General features: G+C 35.6%; 1 protein-coding gene across 1 annotated transcript in view; it reads right to left on the reverse strand.

The window, feature by feature from the left end:
* The window catches only part of MEI4 (meiotic double-stranded break formation protein 4), a 73972-nt gene that overhangs the window by 21125 nt on the left and 33210 nt on the right, over positions 1 to 19637 (reverse strand). The window contains exon 4 of the mRNA XM_051615248.1: positions 14960 to 15091. Coding sequence (XP_051471208.1) covers positions 14960 to 15091 — 132 coding nt within the window. The remainder of the gene's footprint in view (positions 1 to 14959; positions 15092 to 19637) is intronic.

Consider the following 19637-nt stretch of genomic DNA (forward strand, 5'->3'; position numbering starts at 1 on the left):
TGAATTAAAAGAGGACTTGCAGCATTCAGAATGCTATTAGACCACAACAAAGCCAGGACTGGATCATTCCCAACTATCTTAACTGATGCCAAAAATGCTGGAATATTCTAAGCATTTGTAACACTTTTTTCACATGAGTTCTAGTAAAAATTTTGTTTTCACCAGCTGGATTTCTTCCTCAATTAAATATTTTAACAAATACATAATAAATAACAAAACAAATCAATATTTAGTGAATCCTATTGAGTCAACATGCAACTAATTGCTTGGACTATTGCTTATGCTTCATTCATAATTTATCTAGCTTACTATATAACTTTACATATAGCACTACATAGGTGGATGCATTTGTACCATTATTTCAGCATATGCTATCCATCTTCATCAGGGCTTCTTTTTTTTTTTTTTCCTTAAGCTATTACTTAATTCTAGGCAATAAAATTCAGACAGAGAAAGCCAAAATGCATAAAAATTATAAAATCATGATTAAAAGAGGTGAATAAGCATTGTAAAAAATGGATAGAATCAATAACAGATTTAAGAGCTTCTGGGAAGAAGCCTGTATAGAAAGGTGTTTGGACTCCCTCTGACCTCAGAATCTATCAATAATATAATTTAACTTTCAAATGCATTTAAAATTGTTTGCAAGTGAGATGTATGTTCTGAAATTGAAATGAATGCTAAAACACATTTTGAAGAACAGCTCTTATGATACATAGAAATATTTAAAAATGAGCAAAAAGGCTCTTGAAGATAATTAATCTTGTCATTAGCATAAACCAGCCCAGAACAGTACATATTTGAATTGCTACTCAAGTGAACCCAGCCGTGAGCTACTCATTATTCAGATCCTTATATAACGTATAGCTCCACCGTAACCAACCACAAATCTGTAAGGTCTCGATCAATGGTGCCCAGTCGAGTCTCCAGCTGCATTTTTCTCCCAGTTTACAAGACCTCTCTTAAAATTACTTTTTTCTCCATCTTCATAGATCAAATATATTATACATAGGCATTACAGTGAAGACTGAGTAGAAGAGGGGACATCAAAAGTAATCTGCCTGAGAAATACAGAATTCACAGGACTCCAAATATGAAAACCCCACGAGGCTTCCTCTGACACAAACCAGTCACTTCTGCACAAAAAGCACCTGTTTAAAATCCCTGCCAGGAGATATGTAAACTACATCCTGAACGTGTATTACTGCCTGAAGATGGGAGTTTTAACCTCCTGCACTTGGAAATCCTGATTGTGGGATGTGTTAATAATTTTCTAAAATGAGTCAAATTTTGTAGATTTTCTGTAAAACCTTATTCCTGATCTACTCGCATTAATTATTAAAGCCTCATTATACCCATCTCTCCAAAACTAGCATCCACACATTTCTCCAGACCTCCAATTTCTGCCAAAACTCATGAGCAAAGGAAATCTGCAGGGGAGTTTTCCTGCCTCCCCGCTCCCTTGCAACTGATTCAAATTTTGACCAAATAAATAGGAGTGCAGAGTTCAGATCTATGGCTGAAAAAGTCCTCAAGCGTTTTAGTCCAAACTCTCACTTACTTAGGTCACACACCCAGAAGATATTCATCATGAAGATACCTGAACACTTTCAGTAAAGTTTGATGACTAACCTTACTAACTAAGAAAGTTTTTTCATGTTCACTCCAGAAGTCAAAAGGACTACTCCTTGTATAGCAACTCTTCATGTTTTGGAAGACTATTGCAATTGCTCTTCTCCTTCAGCCGTCTCTCTTCTAGATTATTTTGTGGAAACTCATATTTTGTCAACAATCTTTTAAAATACATGAAACATGAACAAATCCCATGCAAATTTGCTATCAAACATGAAAATGCCCTATTCTATGATTTATTGCATTTTTTAATAGATCAAAAACTTTAAAAACAAAACCCAAACATAAATTATCAAAAATAATTATTTTAGTATACAGAATATTCTTGACATTTTGTTCAATTATTTCTTTATATCACAACTTCCCTAGTTGTTACATACTAGCACAACTGTATGGAATGTCGGGCAACATTCCACACTCATCATAAAGCACCTTTTGCTGTTTGGTCTATTTAGAAACACCATCTGTGGAAAACAGGTTAATTTGGGGCAAAATACCATTAAGCCACCATTTCAAAAGTTACACTTTTGGCATAATTAGGTGACTAGTAATGCTGTATGGCAAATAACACAACAGTGTTGCATAGAAAAGAGACTTCTATAAGCAGTTTAATCTCCATGTGCCTCTTCTAAAACCATAATGGGAGCAGAAACGCTGTTCCTTTTCATTAGTCTTAAATGATGCATAAGGTATGTCTCAGAAGCTTTATACTTCCCCTGAAAGATAACTTCCTCCACTTTTCCTACAGTGGCATCTGCACTCCAAAAACAGACAGGCATAGTTTAGAAGGAGCTGTCTTTCACAGGATAATTAATTTAAGAGTCTATGATCATGGAAAACTGTATCTTAAAAGGCCCTGAAACCACAAACTGGGATCAGCTCCTGTATTACAGACAGAAAAGGGAAGCATAAACTGCTGATACATTAAACCCAGACACTAATCAAAGCATAACTTCCTTTGAGCTAAGTAGAGCTGAGTGATTCTTGAGCAACTGCTATGCAGAATGAAGTAGTGGGACATATTCCAAAGGCTGGTCAAAGGATTAATTAGCAGAATCATGAAACACTGAGGCAATTAAGGTCTATGATTCAGACTATGCTCTTTAAAATAATTCTCTCATTTATTTTATAGTTTCTTAATGTACTACTAGCTACCTGCTTTTTACTAGAAAAGGCAATTTTAAATCAATACAATGATGCTGCAAGCCTAATTTGACTCTTATGTCTACAGCCTTACTTATGTGATCACTTACTGTTTGGTTGTGCTTGGTTATTTTTTTTTTTTCTTTTTTGCAAAGGTACTTGCTTCTGTTACTATAGAGGATGGATGACACAGAATTAGAAGAAATACTATTCAGTATTATTATATGTATGGGCACAAAATGTGTAGCACTGAGTGTTTGCTCTGAACACAGAATTAAAGCTTTTTTTTTTTTTTAATGACAACTGTTGCTACAATTCAACACATACTACAAATATTACTTTAACTTCACACCTGTTTTTAGAGAAAGAGGTAATGCTTTCATCCTTTTACTAAAGAATCCTATAAACACTCACAGTACCTGCTAATGCCAGTCTTGGCTGACTAAGACATGATTTTACAATGCCTGCCGGTACACAGAACTGCAGGAATTCAAAGCAAAGCTCCTACTGTGAAAGCTGTGGACACATGCCTTTCTCTTCAAACTTGCACACATGCACTTACAGGAACAAAAATAAAGTAAAAACCACATACAAAAATGGCCTGAGGCAGACCTCTATGGAAAAAAGTTTCATCCTGAATGGGTAACATTTGCCAACATTTACAAAATGAAAACAAGCTCTTTTGATAGAGAACACTACAAACTACCTGATCTATGGTGTGGGTGAATTTCATTCTGTAAGTCGTTCCTTCTGTCTTGTTACTGAGAGAGAAAAGCATTCTTTTCACATTATACCTAAAAATGTATGCTTTTTCAGCAAATGGTACAATAACTTCTTTCAACCTATAGTATTTATCTAACTAAAGTGCAACTCACTACTCTGATTTTGCTATTCATTTTGGAAATACCAAATGGAATCATACGTCATTTATTTTTGAGAAAAAACTTAGCGAGTATCTAGATACTTCTTGTTTTTATTGAGAAAAAGTTTTCAAGCTTAAAAGTTCCTTGCCCTCTTTAGCCTCCCCTTGGCTACTCCAAAGCTAAGTCTGAAAGACAGGCAAGGACTGGTATATAGTGATTGACAGAAGAAAGAGGAATATAATTGTGATGAGGTTTATGTGACTGGAAGGAAGGTGTGATAACATCAATGATTTAACAGTAATGTAACAGTACTAGACCTAAATGACTAGGCAATGAGAATTCAAGATATCTGGATAGACAAGAAGCGAGGTTAATCACAGTGAAGGAACCACCATGTAGCTGACATCCTTGCTAGTGGCAAGCACTGCTCTAGATAGAACATGATTTCCCAGTAATGGTTGGTGGTTTCCCCATTTCCTGTGCATTGCTTAAACAGCAGTTCTACAACTCCCTCAGAAGCAGAGAGAATGTATGCTCTCTGGCATGAGTGGACACAAAAAAGATTTGCTAAGCTTACAATTTAAGCTGCAAGCTTCCCAATTAATCTATACACTCTGGTGAAAACCAAAACATCTCTTAAAGGACCACAGTACCAAGGTTTCTAGAGAAACCATTTTGCTTATTCGAGTTTCTTCTTACAAGTTCCAAATTATAGCAAACAGTTTTTAGGAAAGCAACACACTAGCTTCTCTGTTTCCTTCATTAAAATAATGAAATAAATAACAGCAAAGATATAAAGCATTCTTGAATATACTTTGTTCTGTTATTTAAGGTCCCTCTCAAATATCTCTTAGCACTGGAAGATTAAGGGCTAACTTAGTAGGCAATGTGCCTACTCTCCTAATCTCCAGAAGAGATGCCTCTGAGAGTATTACTGAAGCTCCTATAAACTTTCCTGAAGAGAATTACTCCTTAGTGGATAGAAAAAGTGCCTTGCCTCTATATGATATAATATTTCTTTTAGGGACTCAACTGATTTCTCACCTATTGCTTGAAAATTTATCAAAACCAAAAAGCTGTATTGCCACTCTGGGCATCAAGAGAGCTGACTTTGGCCTCCTCAGGAATCTCTTTGGAAAAATCCAACATGCTATGATGCTGAAGAGAAGAGGGATCTTGTAGAGTTAGTTGATTTTAAAAAATTATGTCCTTCAAACTCCAGAATTATTTATCTGATGTACAGAAAAACAAAGGTAGCAGGAGGTCTGAATGGATGAACAAGGGCCTCCTGACAGGCCCTCCTGGGAGGAATACAAAGACACTATCTGAGTGTGCAGGGACATACACAGGAAAGCCAAAGCTAATCTCAAATTTAATCTGGAAAAGAAGGCAAACCCCATCAAGAAAGACTTCTACAAGTACATCTTGTTTCAAGACAACACACCTAGAGGTTTCATTGCGCTTTGCCAACTAAATTCAGGGACTGACAGGTGCCAAGAAATTCAAAGCATGCAAGATAATTCTTCAAAGGCTGCACTGTAAACATGCAACCTGGGATGCCATTGTAAAAAATGAAAAAAAAAAAAACAAAACGAGAAATACAAACCATATTTTTTCTTCTATTTTCCTCATATTCTTGCTCTATGTATTTCACTCAATTTAGTTCTCACCATGCAAATTGTTGGAATCAAGTGAAAATAAGCCATTCTTATATAAATTAAAGTGGAGTGGATTCAAGAACATTATTTCCTAGAACTACTTTTAATACTTTGTTAGTGCTACGTGCATTTCAAATGTATACTCCAGCAGGAAAAAAAATAAATTCTAGACATACTGAATATCAGCTGTGCCACCATAAATTATTCTGTGACTCTGTGTGTCCTCTCTACCTTAACACCAATCCAGCAAATCATGTCACTAACACCCAGATCTAAACCCACCCCACTGCTGCTCCCTTTCTCCCTCACTACAAACCTAGCCCAGCATTTTATTCCTGTATCACCAAAGCCCCTCTGAATCCCAAAGGCATGAATAAGCTCACTTCTCACTCCTACACCTAAGTCCACCAATAAAATACCTCAACCAAATTAGCTGTGGATTGAGAAGGCTACATCAGTAGTGCCCACCTAAGACTGAAACCTCAGACTTCTTATCTCTCAGCATAACAAGTCTAAAACTAGCTCTGTGATACCTTCAGTAAACATGTACAACTTTAACTCATCACATCCTATCTCCCCAGATTAAATCTATAACAGAAATCCTGTCAATCTAGCAATGAATAGGAGTTGCTGCTGATGGCAGTCCTGAAACCTACTTTCCCATCTGGACACAGCATTAGTACTATTTTGCTGCCCTGCCAGATCAAGCCTTAGCCAGCCAGGTAGAATGCTGTCACCCAAAATCTAGACTAAGTTTAAGATAAGCTATGGAACCAGATTTAACCTCCTGCACATCTCAGCCATGCAAACCATAATTCAAAACTTTGCTACAAAACAAACTCCAGGTAGCAAATCCTTTTCACCCCAGACATGAACCTACTCTATTAATGATTGTACATCAGCTAAATCCTAGCAAGACAAGGTTTGCTTGTTTTGAAGCCAAAATTGGGACAGTAGGTTCTTCTGGATGTGGTGGCATTTGGTGCAGCTAATAAGCGTACACACTCAAATTCACACCTCCACAAGTGTAGCCTACAATAGTTTCAATTCAGGACTAAACCAGGGAGTTTGTTTCCAACACCAACTCTAAACTGATTAACAGTGACCTAGCAGAACAACTGCATTCTTGCTGGTTTTGACAGGCAGTCCTGAGCACAGCCTTTCAAGCAGTTCCCTCAATCAGTTCCCAAATAAGATCCTGGTGAAGATCTTACTTGCTATCCTAAGTCTAAACTCCGTTTTAACCCTAATGCACTACAGCCCACTAAACACAGTACTGCCATCCTTCCCAACTCACAATCTAAGCTCAGCCATACGGTCCCTTAGAAATCCAGAGTTCAATCTGAGCACAAAGAGAACACAATGCAAAATTGTTGCTTATGAAAAAAGACTGTGCAAAGAACAGAAGCAGCTTTTCTATGATTAGTGGCATACCACAGCATACTGCAGAACATAGGCCCCTGTGCACATGCTTAGTGGTTAGTCTGTCTCATAGTGAGCTGCATAATAAGTTTTTTAAAGCACTTCAACATTTTAGAATGCGCTGAACAAACAGCAGTTAATCTTACTGGTATTGTGATTTTATGTAGTGATGGTTATGCATAAGCTCTGTTGGTAGATACACATAGCTTCAAAGGTATTTTTAGCAAAAAAAACCCAAAGCAATAAATGAAGTCCCAATTTTGCAAGCTGATGTTCTAAGTCATTGTGTACAAGACTGTCCCACATGTTTAGAGAGAGATAAGTATGTGCAAAGTTAAGAAATTGAAATATACTGAGTCCTGTAAAATGAAATTACTGTTTTTGAAAGACTAAGTGATGATTTCATAGAATCACAAAATCATTAAAGTTGGAAGGGATCTTAAAGATCATCAAGGTCCAACATCCCTGCCATGAGCAGGGAACCCTACTGCTAGATCAGATTGCACAAAACCTCATCCAACCTGACCTTAAAAACCTCCAGGGATGGGGCATCAACAACCTCCCTGGACAACCCATTCCAATTCCTCACCAGCCTTACAGGGAAGAATTTCTTCCTTACATCTAAATTAAATCTCCCCCCTCTCATTTTAAAACCATTACCCCTTGTCCTATCACTATCTTCTCTGATGAAAAGACCCTCCCCAGCTTTCCTGTAGGCCTCTTTCAAGTACTGGAAGGTGCTATAAGGTCTCCCCAGAGCCTTCTCTTCTCCAGGCTGAACAGCCCCAATTCTCTCAGCCTGTCTTCATTGCAGAGGTGCTCCAGGCCTTTGATCGTCTTGGTGGCGCTTCTCTGGACCCTCTCCAACAGGTCTGTATCTTTCTTGTGCTGAGGGCACCAGAACTGAACACAGTACTCCAGGTGCGGCCCGACCAGAGCAGAGTAGAGGGGCAGAATCACCTCTCTGGCCCACTAGTATCCACTATAATTCCATAGTTTCCATTTACATTTTGCTACATTTAATTAGGCTCTTATTTTAATTTTCAGTTTTAATTTTCAACCGTAATTATTCTTCCAACCAAAAATCCATTATATCAGTAACTTCTAGTTAAGAAATTCTAGGGCTACAACTCCTCCCTTTTCCATTGTATTAAAATATGAAATCAAAACTAGCAAATAAACTACAAAGCCATTGACACGTGAACTGGGTATTTCTATTGTGTGCTGAAAAGCATTTAGTGAAGCTGTGTTAAAAGTACACCATAATGAAGACTTTCAACAATTCTTCAAAAGAAAAAAGAAAATGAGAAGGTAAAATCTGTAACAATATGTTACCTTGCCTGTAAATGGAACTTTTAAGAGCACATATGGTATATACGCTAATTTGCATAGATGACTCCAATGTCCGAAAGCATTAAGGAAGCAGTGCTTAATTTTCTGTAACATCATTCCATTTTGCAAATCACTGTCAGTAAACAAGAAAGCTCCATGAAAAAAGGAGGTTAACAGGAGCATTAAAACTATGTATTTGGAGACACAGATTAAGTAAATAATCAAATGGTCTTCCAGAGTAGTGAGTATACCAGATACACCACAAAAGTCAGATGCTTCTTCCCTATTCATATTCTGCTTGCAAGCATGCAAAAGAATTAACTGAGCTGCAAAGAAAGCAACAGGGAAAATGACAAAATTAACACTGAGAGTAACGAAGTAAGAGTAGCATCAACCCAGATAAGCTTTCATTGCAGTTTGTTGGGATTTTTTTACTGTATCAAAAATTCAAACAGGTTATTTAATGTTGGTTTGGGGTATTTCTGAAGCCATTGTGCATGACTTGAAACAAGATTTCCAGGATTATTACTTATTTACTTGTTGAGGTATGATACATTTTTGCTTCTGTAATTAAGTATTTCTTTTCCAGTATTATCTTTCCATGAATGAGATAATTAACCAATATTAAGAGTAATAATTCTCTAGATGACAGTGCTACAGAGTTCTTCTTGTGTAATCAGTATTTGCAGCCTCTATTCCCAAAAACACCTGAGGTTTTCTGATTACATGTCATCCTCAATTCTGCCAAGCACCTAAGTGCAGTCAAAGACCTGCTACATTTTAGCTCTGTAAGGATACTTTTAAACTCCTTTCTCCTTAATGCTATCATTTCATGATAGTATGAGAGGGAAGACAGAAACTGCATGAACCATTTGTCATTTTCAGTTCTGTCTGACATGTACGCATCTTAAAATCTAATATGTAATAGGAGATGATATATGCAGCAAAAGCAGGTATACACTTCAAAGGTGTATGGCACTCTTCTAACTTATACTGAGTCTCAACTGATCCTTTCACTCCTATCTTTCAGGGGAGAGGTTTATGTTTTGACAAGTCTGTGTCTCCATACTAGGTATGTATCTGTGAGACAAAAATGTAGATCCATTGATTATTCTATGCAGGTTTTATTTCCGTTGTTATGATTAGCATCAGCAGGCACAGGGAATAAAAAATAATCTTACATTTACCTAGGACACTGTTTTGCAGCATCTTAAACCATTCCCAATTTGCAAGTATGTTCTCATCTGTGCTTACCAGCATAATAAGGAAATAAACGTCATCTTAGAAAGGGTGACAGATGTCCAGATGCATGTTTATTTGTATTCATGAGGTCTACATGGCCTCAATCTCTTTTCTTTTACCTGGGTGAAGTATTAGTAATCTGATGTATTAGAAAGAGCCAACAATAGAAACTATAAAAAGCCAAATATGCTTGTAACCATTTTAGTACCCTGAACAGTAGACTGCAAAATCCATTAAGCTCTTCCAGTTGCATAATATTATCAGATTTTCTTTTTCAAACTAATGATTTTAGCCATTTTCTACTTGGGAAAAGTAGTCTATTTGGAAAAAACAGAATAGCTTTTTTTCCAATCCATATAAAAGATCTATTCCAAACTCTAACTTATGGCTGAAGATTAGACATATTGCATAAATGAAGTAGACTTCCTGGGAAAAGGAGCTTATCTGAAGAACTCTTTACATCTCATCAGACACACCTGCATTTGGAATGAAGCATGCAGTGGGTACTTTACCTATTCAGAATTTCCACTGGATACAGAATGGACACATGGAGAAAGGCTTATGAAGACAAGCCCTGACATTAATAGACCAGTTCTTGACACATTAAACCCTTCTGTTGCCTAGCTGAACAAAGTTTCAGGCAAACTCCACTTTCCCTGATGGAGTCACTGCCAACTAAGCTAGACCATTTTGATATTCACAATGTCTCTAATTTGCAGGCCTGCTAGAAAAAAATATGCTCTCCAGCCACAGGAATTTTCCAGCCTCCTATTTGCTTCCACATTGAGCTGCTGCTGTTGGAACTAAATCATAGAATCATGGAATTCTATGATAATCATAGAAAGTATTGGGTTGGAAGGGACCTCTGAAGGTCCCCCCCACAATAAGCAGGGACATCTCTAATTAGAACAGATTGTTCAGAGCCCCGTCAAGCCTGACCTTGAATGTCTCCATGAATGGGGCTTCCACCACCTCTCTAGGCAACCCATTCCAGTGGCATAACATGCATCTGTGGCATAACAGCCCTGGCCCCACTTCACCCGAAAGACATCTTCAAAGAGACATGATGGGATTCTCCTTCCTTAACTTTAGATGTCTACAACATAAATATCTACATTTCAGCTGACCAACTTAAGTTTCCTTCCTATAGTCAGAAGAGAGAAGCAGATAGCTCTATGATGAATTATCATAATGATTTACAACCAAAACAAGTAGGACAAGAAATGCCTCTTTTCCTCTCTTGGCTATGAAGGAAAACTAAACAAATTAGATGGAAACATCATAGGAATCTGAAGTTAAGTGAGACAAATCCCACCATATGTCTAACTCATTTGGCTTACTTGAGTTAAAGCTATTCTGTTGTAACGAGCCAGTTTTTCCTAATGTTCAACAAAGCCCTTCACAAATATCTATCTTCACATTGGCTTTTTTATTTTGTTATCTTTAGCTGCTTGGTAGAACCCTCTGAGAAGTAGACAGCATTATCTACTACTACATCCATCTAAACTAAATAAGATGAATCCCACCCTGTATCCTGTGTCAAAGTCTAACTGCACCATCCATTTCAGGAGAAAAGCACCCAGATTTGTATTTGGACTTAATGCTTATGAATAACATTAAAAATTGCACACAATGTGGTGATTTTGAAAAAACCTCAAATCCTCAAAACTACTCAGTATACAATTTTTGTGATATAATTATTTTAAAGTTTTAAAAATTGAAAAAAGTGTACAGTAAGAAATGTGATATAGAAATAGAATGCTAGACAAGTTTTGTATCAGCAATTGCTGAGTAACAGGGCATTCCAAAACCTCACAGCATGTTTTCCTTTTTCTACTTTTAAATCTATTTTCTGTTTTTTAATTTTCTTTGTCAGTGTTCTTGGAATTAACACCTGGGGGGTTACAAATGGGCACTGAATCAATGTGCTTTCCACTTCCCTATCTTTGAAACAGTTCTCATAAAGGAAGACCTGCTATCATAGTGAAGAGCTCAACATTTATAATTCATCTTCCACAGTATCATTCTGAAATCTTAGTATCTTAAAATTGTATCTGCTCTGCAGTAGGAATCTAACTGGGGACCTGAAGATTTCTATTCCATAGGGATATAAGGTTAATTTACTGTATTCTTATAAACCATATTTATGAAACATTAGTTCTTACTGCAGATAAAAAGTACATAACCAACATCAGTAAAAATTAAGTGATCCAATCTAGATTATATTAATCTGCTTTTGCTTAGAGTGTTGTGGTGTCAATGAAGTACTGAAGTATGAGCTTCACTTTAAGCACATGATGAAGTACTTACATGAATTAAAGCTAACTACTAACTCGCTTTACAGTTTACTACCATAAAATGCATCTTAACAGGGTGAAAAAATCAGGGTAACTACAGTGTTTTACTTGCTCCTTAGTTACTTTTTTCTATATTAACATGTAGGAACATTGGTCCAAAATATTAAACAAAATTTTACTATTAATGTATTTCATAGTAATTGTTCATATTACCAGATTAATAGGTTTAACCAACTAGGGAACAATATAAAAATATGCAGAGTAATCTCTGTACTTTCCTGGTGTAGTTCATTAGATAGCCTCTCCTACAGTCAACCTACATTAGTAGTAGTAGTAGTAGTAGTAGTAGTAGTAGTAGTAGTAGTAGTATAGCTAGAAGCACAGAAAGCTCTTTAAAACTGTGGGTCAGACAGATAAGCTTGTTCCAAGAGGACACAGACACAAACTCACTAAAACCAGTCAAAATTTTAAAGTAAAAAAAAATTCAGTATTTATCAAAGGATGTATTTAAAAACCTACATAACCTGAACTGAGCACACTTCCTATTGAATAAATGACTGAATATAAAGTTACATATTATTACATTTTATAACCTATTTGTAGCTTAGCTCAAGTATTCATGAGGAAGTTGAAATAAAAATGTTGAGATAACTAGATGATTAATTTAGAAAAATTAAAGGTAATTTTGTTTTCAATCCAAGTCACTGTTGGAAAACATCTCCAGCTTTGAAAAAAATATATACAAAAATAAAACACTGAAATCTGCTTGGATGAACAAGCTATTTTTTCAATTTCTGTTTTTCACTCAAATGTTTAAAAGTTAATTGCAAGCTAACCTGAATACAGGTCCCCAGTGATTTATTTATTCCTCCTGTCTGTCAACAGCAGAACAACAAAACAAAAAGAAAACAAGCACTGCACACCTCTAATCATAACTAAAATTCAGAGTCCCTAATTTGATTTTTCGAAGTGAAAGACATAAAACACTTCTGCAATTAACTGCATCTTTACTTAAGTTACAAAACAAGATTAGGATACTTGTTAGCTAATGAAGTTTGATTACATAATGGATTATCCCTCTGTCAATTATAAGTTAAGTATATATGAAGAACTCTTTTTTAAAGCTGCCATTCGGTATATTTCAATTTGATACTATATTGTTAGTGTTGATTATAAAACAACAAAAAGTATTTCCAGAAACAATTCTCACATGCAGAACACAAAAATGTTTGTAAATTAACACAATACATCTACTTGGAATAAATGCAAAACTGTATAAAGTTTTTAAAAACTGACTTCACAGCAAGCTAAGCAAACCAGAACTTTCCCTACATGAACTGCAGCTTTTCAGAATCTCACAGTCCTACAAAATGTCAGCAGCATACAGAGGCACAGCTACTGAACCTTCAAATTCAGGTAGCAAAGACTTAACCTAAGAAGGGGTCTGGTCCTGAAGCTGAAAAGGTCAGATAACAAATGCATTTTACTGTTCCAAACATTTTACTGTTCCAAATTTCAGTCCATTCATATTAAGTATGAAGAAACAGAATAAATTTACAAGATTAAAAACAGGTTAACTTTTTCTTTTCAATAAATGACCAGAAGTCCCTGTCCCAAGAGGAGTGATAGCCTTCCCAGGTATTTAAGAATCCCAGTTGCAGTACATAATTGTTCAAGGATTAAATTACCAACTTCTCTATACTTATATACGAATAAAATCTTCTACTACCTTGCCATAAATAGACAAATTACACTGACAATAATAATATAACTTTCCATAGAAAAATCAAACTTACTTGTGTAGTCAAATAGAATATTTTGTGGTTAAAATCACAGAATATTAATTTACTTCTACTTTCTCAACTGAAAGTTATACAGCTTATTAAGATTTCAAAATCAAATAAATTATTCTTTCCAAAATAAACCAAAGCCAGAGGAGTCAAACTTCTTTCAGAAATTTTTAGAAATAAATTTTATGTATTAAATACAAAAGCCATACAATATATACATATTGCTGTGTTACAGTATGGCAAGGTCAATCAGTACCATAGTAACTAACCCTAAGTGCAATGCTCAGTTGGAGAGTTCTATGTTGCCAATGGCAAAATCTCTGCTGGAAGAAGGGACAACTACTTGCGTTGAACATGTGATATCTAATAAAGCTAAAAATTAACAACTTGCTTAAGCTTTTTTTAAAAAAAAACCTTGTTTTTTAATGACACACTTCTCTATCCTTACGTTTTTTTTTAAATCTATTTCCTTTTGTCTGCCATCAATAACTCTGGTATGCTACTGGTGACATAAAGTAAGACACAATAAGCTCATCATTCAATTCTTTCAAAGTTGGCCTTTCTGAAGCTTTTTCAGAAGATAATTTAAACATACTAGAAATTTGGGTTGGAAATTACATGTTCCCTCTCCAGCAGTCAGAACTTACTCCCATATCATATCCTAGAGAGACAAAGAATTAAGGTAAGACTGTTTGAGCAACACTTCAAATATATGTTAAACTGGACCACCACTAGATGTTTTTTTTCTGTATATATCAATAACTTTATTTGCCACCAAATAAAAAGCTGCATGTTTTCTTTTTATTGATCCATCCAGGGTAGTGTGCAATCAAGTAATCCCAAGTGAAATTGAACAGTTTGCATTAAATACATTCCACTACACACAAATAAGTGAAAAATATACAAAAACCAAATTTATCTCACACACGTCTTCTCCAAACACCAAAAAAAAAATCCACTTACTGTCTCCCTCTCTGTTTTTTTTAAACTCTAGATTTTACTGGAAAAAAATTAACCTAAGAATAAATTTTACAAAAAAATCTCCATTGTCTTCTATTCTTAATCTCCTACTTATTGCAACAATCTAAATAGAGTTTTAAGCTGATAACTTTGCACAACAAAAATCAGTATTAAAATGTGAAAGATGAAGTCCAAATCTGAAATAAAATTATGCAACTTTCTTTCCAGTTTTACATGAGCTAGCAATTGACATAATTCTTTCTGAGCCCACCTGGATACCCAAGTTGTATTGACTACATAATCAACAATTTACATGTTGCAATAATTGTTTTAACTCATTATTTCAAGTATTTTCCAAATCATACACCATGACCTTAAAACCTGTACAGTGTTATTTATTATACAGTCTGATACTTTTTTTTTTGTCCGTAAGGTTCTTTTATTTATATCTCTTTTTTTGAATCTGCTGTTAAAGTTAGGTGCTAGCATTTTCTGGGCTCTTAAAGCTGCATATTCTACAGAATGATTCATTTATTGCATTTTATGAAACAAACAAATACAGACAAAATGCTCCCCAACACCACGCTTCGGCCCTTCTCCAAAAGAACAGATGACAATACCTGGTGAGCTTGCAACAGCTGCTCAGCAAACTGACGTACTTCTGACAGTAGAAGAGATATTAAAGAATTTCTTAATATGTTGTTCCTTCCTAGCAAAACCAGTGTGTGTGATACAGCATGCAGTGCCTGAAACTAAAGAGAAATATAACAGTCAATCTAGTATTTCAAAACATATTTCCATCTTTTTTGCCTCAATTACCCCAAATAGAAATGTGATTTACCTATTAAATTTCTAAAGAACAAAATAAAATTCAAGATTTCAGAGTTTAAAACTCTGTTAATTACATACATATGAGATCTATGAGAAATCTACATCTATTACCTAGAAACTTCCATTTCTCAAAAGAAGAGCACTACAGGAAATTGTCCTATGAACAAACTTCTGCAAAAGTACGAATTCCCCAGCAGGCAGCCTTTCAGCATTAGCTGTCATGCCCATCTCATGTCACAGAAAGTGGGTGACTACCCTGCACATACTGTAATTGTCACTGAAGACAAAGAAACAAGCGAATTCTTTGAAATTCAAACACACCATTAAGCTAAGAGCTATACTAGAGTTTTCAGTCAACAGTTATCAGGACTAAACTTGATCAAATGCTGATAGATACACTGTATTTTCAAATTCAAACAATGCATTTTCAGACTACTGCTTAACAAGCTGTAACCAAGGCATTGCTCCTAAACCACAGGTGAGGAGTGATGTGAACTTACATGAGAATTATATTAATAATTTCTTTTGCTGCAGTCTTGTCTATTAAAAACACAAAACCAGTTTTATTTATTCCCTGAAATGGAAATGTATAGCTATTGTGTAATGAAACAGACTGCTCTATTAATTAAACATGACATTATTTCCTAAAACACTACTAGACACTATCATGTCTATATATAAATGTATTAGAGATCTTTCAAAGAAAAACTTAATATACACTAAATATAAGGACTATCATTTATATTTTTATATAAATGTATACCCCTACATCATTAATATTCACTATCTCTTTGTAAATGAGTATTTTTGACCAACAAAAAGATATTCTGGCACAAACATGTATGTCTAAGAATAACTAGCATATCTTAACCACTCAAAACCTGACCACTGCATCCTATCAACAATCTAGTTTATTACTCTAACCAGCTCTCTCCCTCTCACACACATACGTGTTTATATATATGAATAAAATACTTGCCCACCATTTACGAGTTTGTATAGCATTAATCGTCCTGCAAATAATTTCCAACACACAAAAGGCAGGAGGGAGATCCAGTAGTACTCAGCATGGATTTACTAAGGGGAAACTGTACTTAACCAACCTGACAGCCTTCTACAGCAAGATGATCAGCTGAGGGTATGAGGGGAAAGCACCGAGTACCATTATTTACCTTGACTTTACTGTGGTTTTCAAAACTGTCTCCCATAAAATCAGTACTGACACAACTTTGGGCTAGCTAAGTGGACAGTGAGGTGGACTGAAAACTTCTGCTGTAAACAACATAAATCAAACAGCTTTCTATTTAGAGTTACTGCTTGTCTGCCTGATCAGATGGTCAAATTGCCCTGCCCGTTGATGGAACGCCTTTTCATCAGCCTCTTACAGCTGAGTTTGATCAGCTTGGTTATCATCTGCCCAGTATGAGACAACCTCCTATTCACAGCCACAACCATCAAACTTCAATAAATCTTGACTGTTAATCATCTACCTTTAGCACACAATCCCAAAATAAATATAAAAAGAAAACTATTAAATACAGACAAGTTTTATGATCAAGGTCAAACCTGAAGTCTGACAGACACACAACATAAGCTCCTTACATCAAAGAGAATTCATAAATTCCACACATGCAGCTTTGAAAATCCATGAGATTAAAATAATTCATAAATTTATACACTAAAGATTCTATAAAGATGAAATGTGAATGAAGGCAATATAAAAACAGGTTTCTGAACAACTAAAATTATATGAAAGGATAATGTAATGCATGCACCTACATGTGTCTAAGAATACATGAATTAAAATTAGACTTCCATATACTGGAAATGTGTAACCTTCAAACAAATAAAACCCCTCCACTTCCTAAAAATAATCTAGACTTTATTAGTTCTGAAAGATCTTACATAGAATCTACTAAAGCTGTATGACAGAAACAAAGTTTGTAACACCTGGATAGTTCTGCTTTGACAGCACCCAAGTCCCAAAAGGGTACAACTGCTTCAAATAATTACTTGAGGTTTAAACAATGCTCAAAAATAGCACATTTTGACTAATTTTTCTACTTTTTATAAATTAAGGATGAATACATATTTTATAGTTCTGTATTTTCAGGTTGTAACACAGACTACACTTGCTAATTAACCTTTGGCAAGGAAGTGAACTAGACAATCCGGAGTAGTTTTTCAATACATCATCTCCCAAAGAGCACACTAAATGTATATGTTTACACACAAACACGATTATGATTGTTCTTTTTTAAGCTCTCTTCTATTTGCTTATAAGATTTTTTAGACAGATAGCGAAACACACAAGAATTTTTATTGTTTGGTAGTTATTAATACTAGCAGCTGAGATTTAACTAAAATAGGCTCTTCCACAAACTTTCCATACCCTTTCCAGTTTGGCAAAAGTTACTATTTTCTAATTGGAATTCAGTACGACTAGATAACAGGAAAACTTCAAATTTAAAGCCTGAGCCTCTACTAAGATAAGTAAATAGGGATTTTGTAATGACAGTACTTAGGGTACTTGAGATATGAGTATCAATGCCACTGAAAAATTCCACCTGTTAACCAATTTATTAAAGAATATGAATTTAACATTGTATTTTGGTAGATCTCTTAGAATATTATAAGAAAATAAGGAGGCAACAAAGATTTAAAGATAAAATAACAATCACAGATTGTATAAATTAAATACATACAGAACAATTTTATAGCATATAAACAATAAGCCTATAAATAGAATAATAAACAGAAGTATGACTGTTTCAGAGCAATGCTCATGTATTATTAAACTCTGGAAACATTCAAACTGATAATATTTCAAATATTATACAGTTTCATTAAAAATAATGTCTTCAGCTCTCAAAAATTTATCACATGTAAAAAAGAGGCACAGATATCTTTTAATCCTTAGGGCTTACTTAATGGTATAAACAAAATAAAATCTATGCTATTCAGAGATTCTCACTTCTAAGCATTCAGAAAATTAGACTGTAAAAAAACATACAACTGGAAAGAAGAAAATAATGGAGCATTGTTCATTGTTCAGGAGCTGCATCATCTATCCCTAACCTTCCTCCTACAACCCTGTTTCTGCTGTCTTCCCATATTCCTCAGGATTGCTCACAAGAACAAGAGTATATAGCACAACTTGCTGTATAATTTATCTAGGACAGTATGCCATCCAGAAGGACCTGGACAAGCTTGAGAATTGGGCCTGTATGAACCTCAAGATGTTGAATGAGGCCAAGTGCAACATCCTGATCCTGGATTGGGGCAATCCCCAGTATCAACACAGGCTAGGGGATGAAGGGATTGATAGCAGCCCTGTGGAAACAGACTTGGGGGTACTGCTGGATGAAAAGCTAGACATGAACTGGAAATGTGTCCTTGCAGCCCAGAAGGCCAGCCTTATCTTGGCCTGCATCAAAAGGAGCGAGCCAGCAGGTTAAGGGAGGTGATGCTCCCCTTTTATTCTGCTCTCATGAGACCACACCTGGAGTACTGTGTCCAGTTCTGGAGCCCTCTGCACAGAAAAGACATGGAGCTTTTGGAGCAGGTCCAGAGAAGGACCACAAAGATGATTGTGGCTGGAGCACCTCTCCTCCTAAGACAGGCTGAGAGAGTTGGGGTTGTTTGGCCTGGAGAGAAGGCTCAGGGGAGACCTTATTATGGCCTTTCAGAACTTAAAGGGGGTCTATAAGAAATATGGGGACAAGGGACAAGAGTTTTAACAGAGAAAAGGAAAGATTTAGATGAAATTTAGAAGAAATTTTTTGCAATAAGAGTGGTGAAACACTGGAACAGGTTGCTTGGAGAGGAGGCAGATGCCCCATCCCTGGAAGCACTCAAGGTCAGGCTAGACAGGGTCCTGAGCAACCTGATCTAATTGATTATGTCCCTGCTCACTGCAGGGGGGTTGGATTAGATGACCTCTAAAGGTTCCTTCTAACCCAAACTATTCTATGGATTCTATCTCTAAATCTTTAATTATTCTTTCAACTTTGTTATAAAGCTTTGTATGTTATTAAGATAAACTGCTGCCCAAGTAACTTTCTCTTAACCTTCACTTTCAAACACAAAGGATGCTATAGTAGAAATTCTACAGTAAAAATAACACCATCTCTAAGTATTGGAGTATATTTATTTTTTTTCTTCAAGTTTCACAGGATAAAGACTTGCCTTGCCCTCCACATTTTGAACACCTTAGATTATCTTGTGTTGGGTAATATATATCTAAGACTAACACCTAGCTGGTGGGATAAAATACATGCAACAGACCCTGTTGTGAGTTTGTGCTTTTTGTTTTTATGGTTGTTTTGTTTTTTTATATAAAAAAGCAAACCAAACAAACAAAAAAACTCAACCCAAAGCTAAAGTACCACCTGGATGTCCTTAAAGGAACTCAGAGCTGCAAATCCCTTCAAATACCCATTTCCATACATTAAAACCAAGTACCTT

This window comes from Apus apus, chromosome 3 (genome assembly GCF_020740795.1).
Source record: "Apus apus isolate bApuApu2 chromosome 3, bApuApu2.pri.cur, whole genome shotgun sequence".
Taxonomy (NCBI): domain Eukaryota; kingdom Metazoa; phylum Chordata; class Aves; order Apodiformes; family Apodidae; genus Apus; species Apus apus.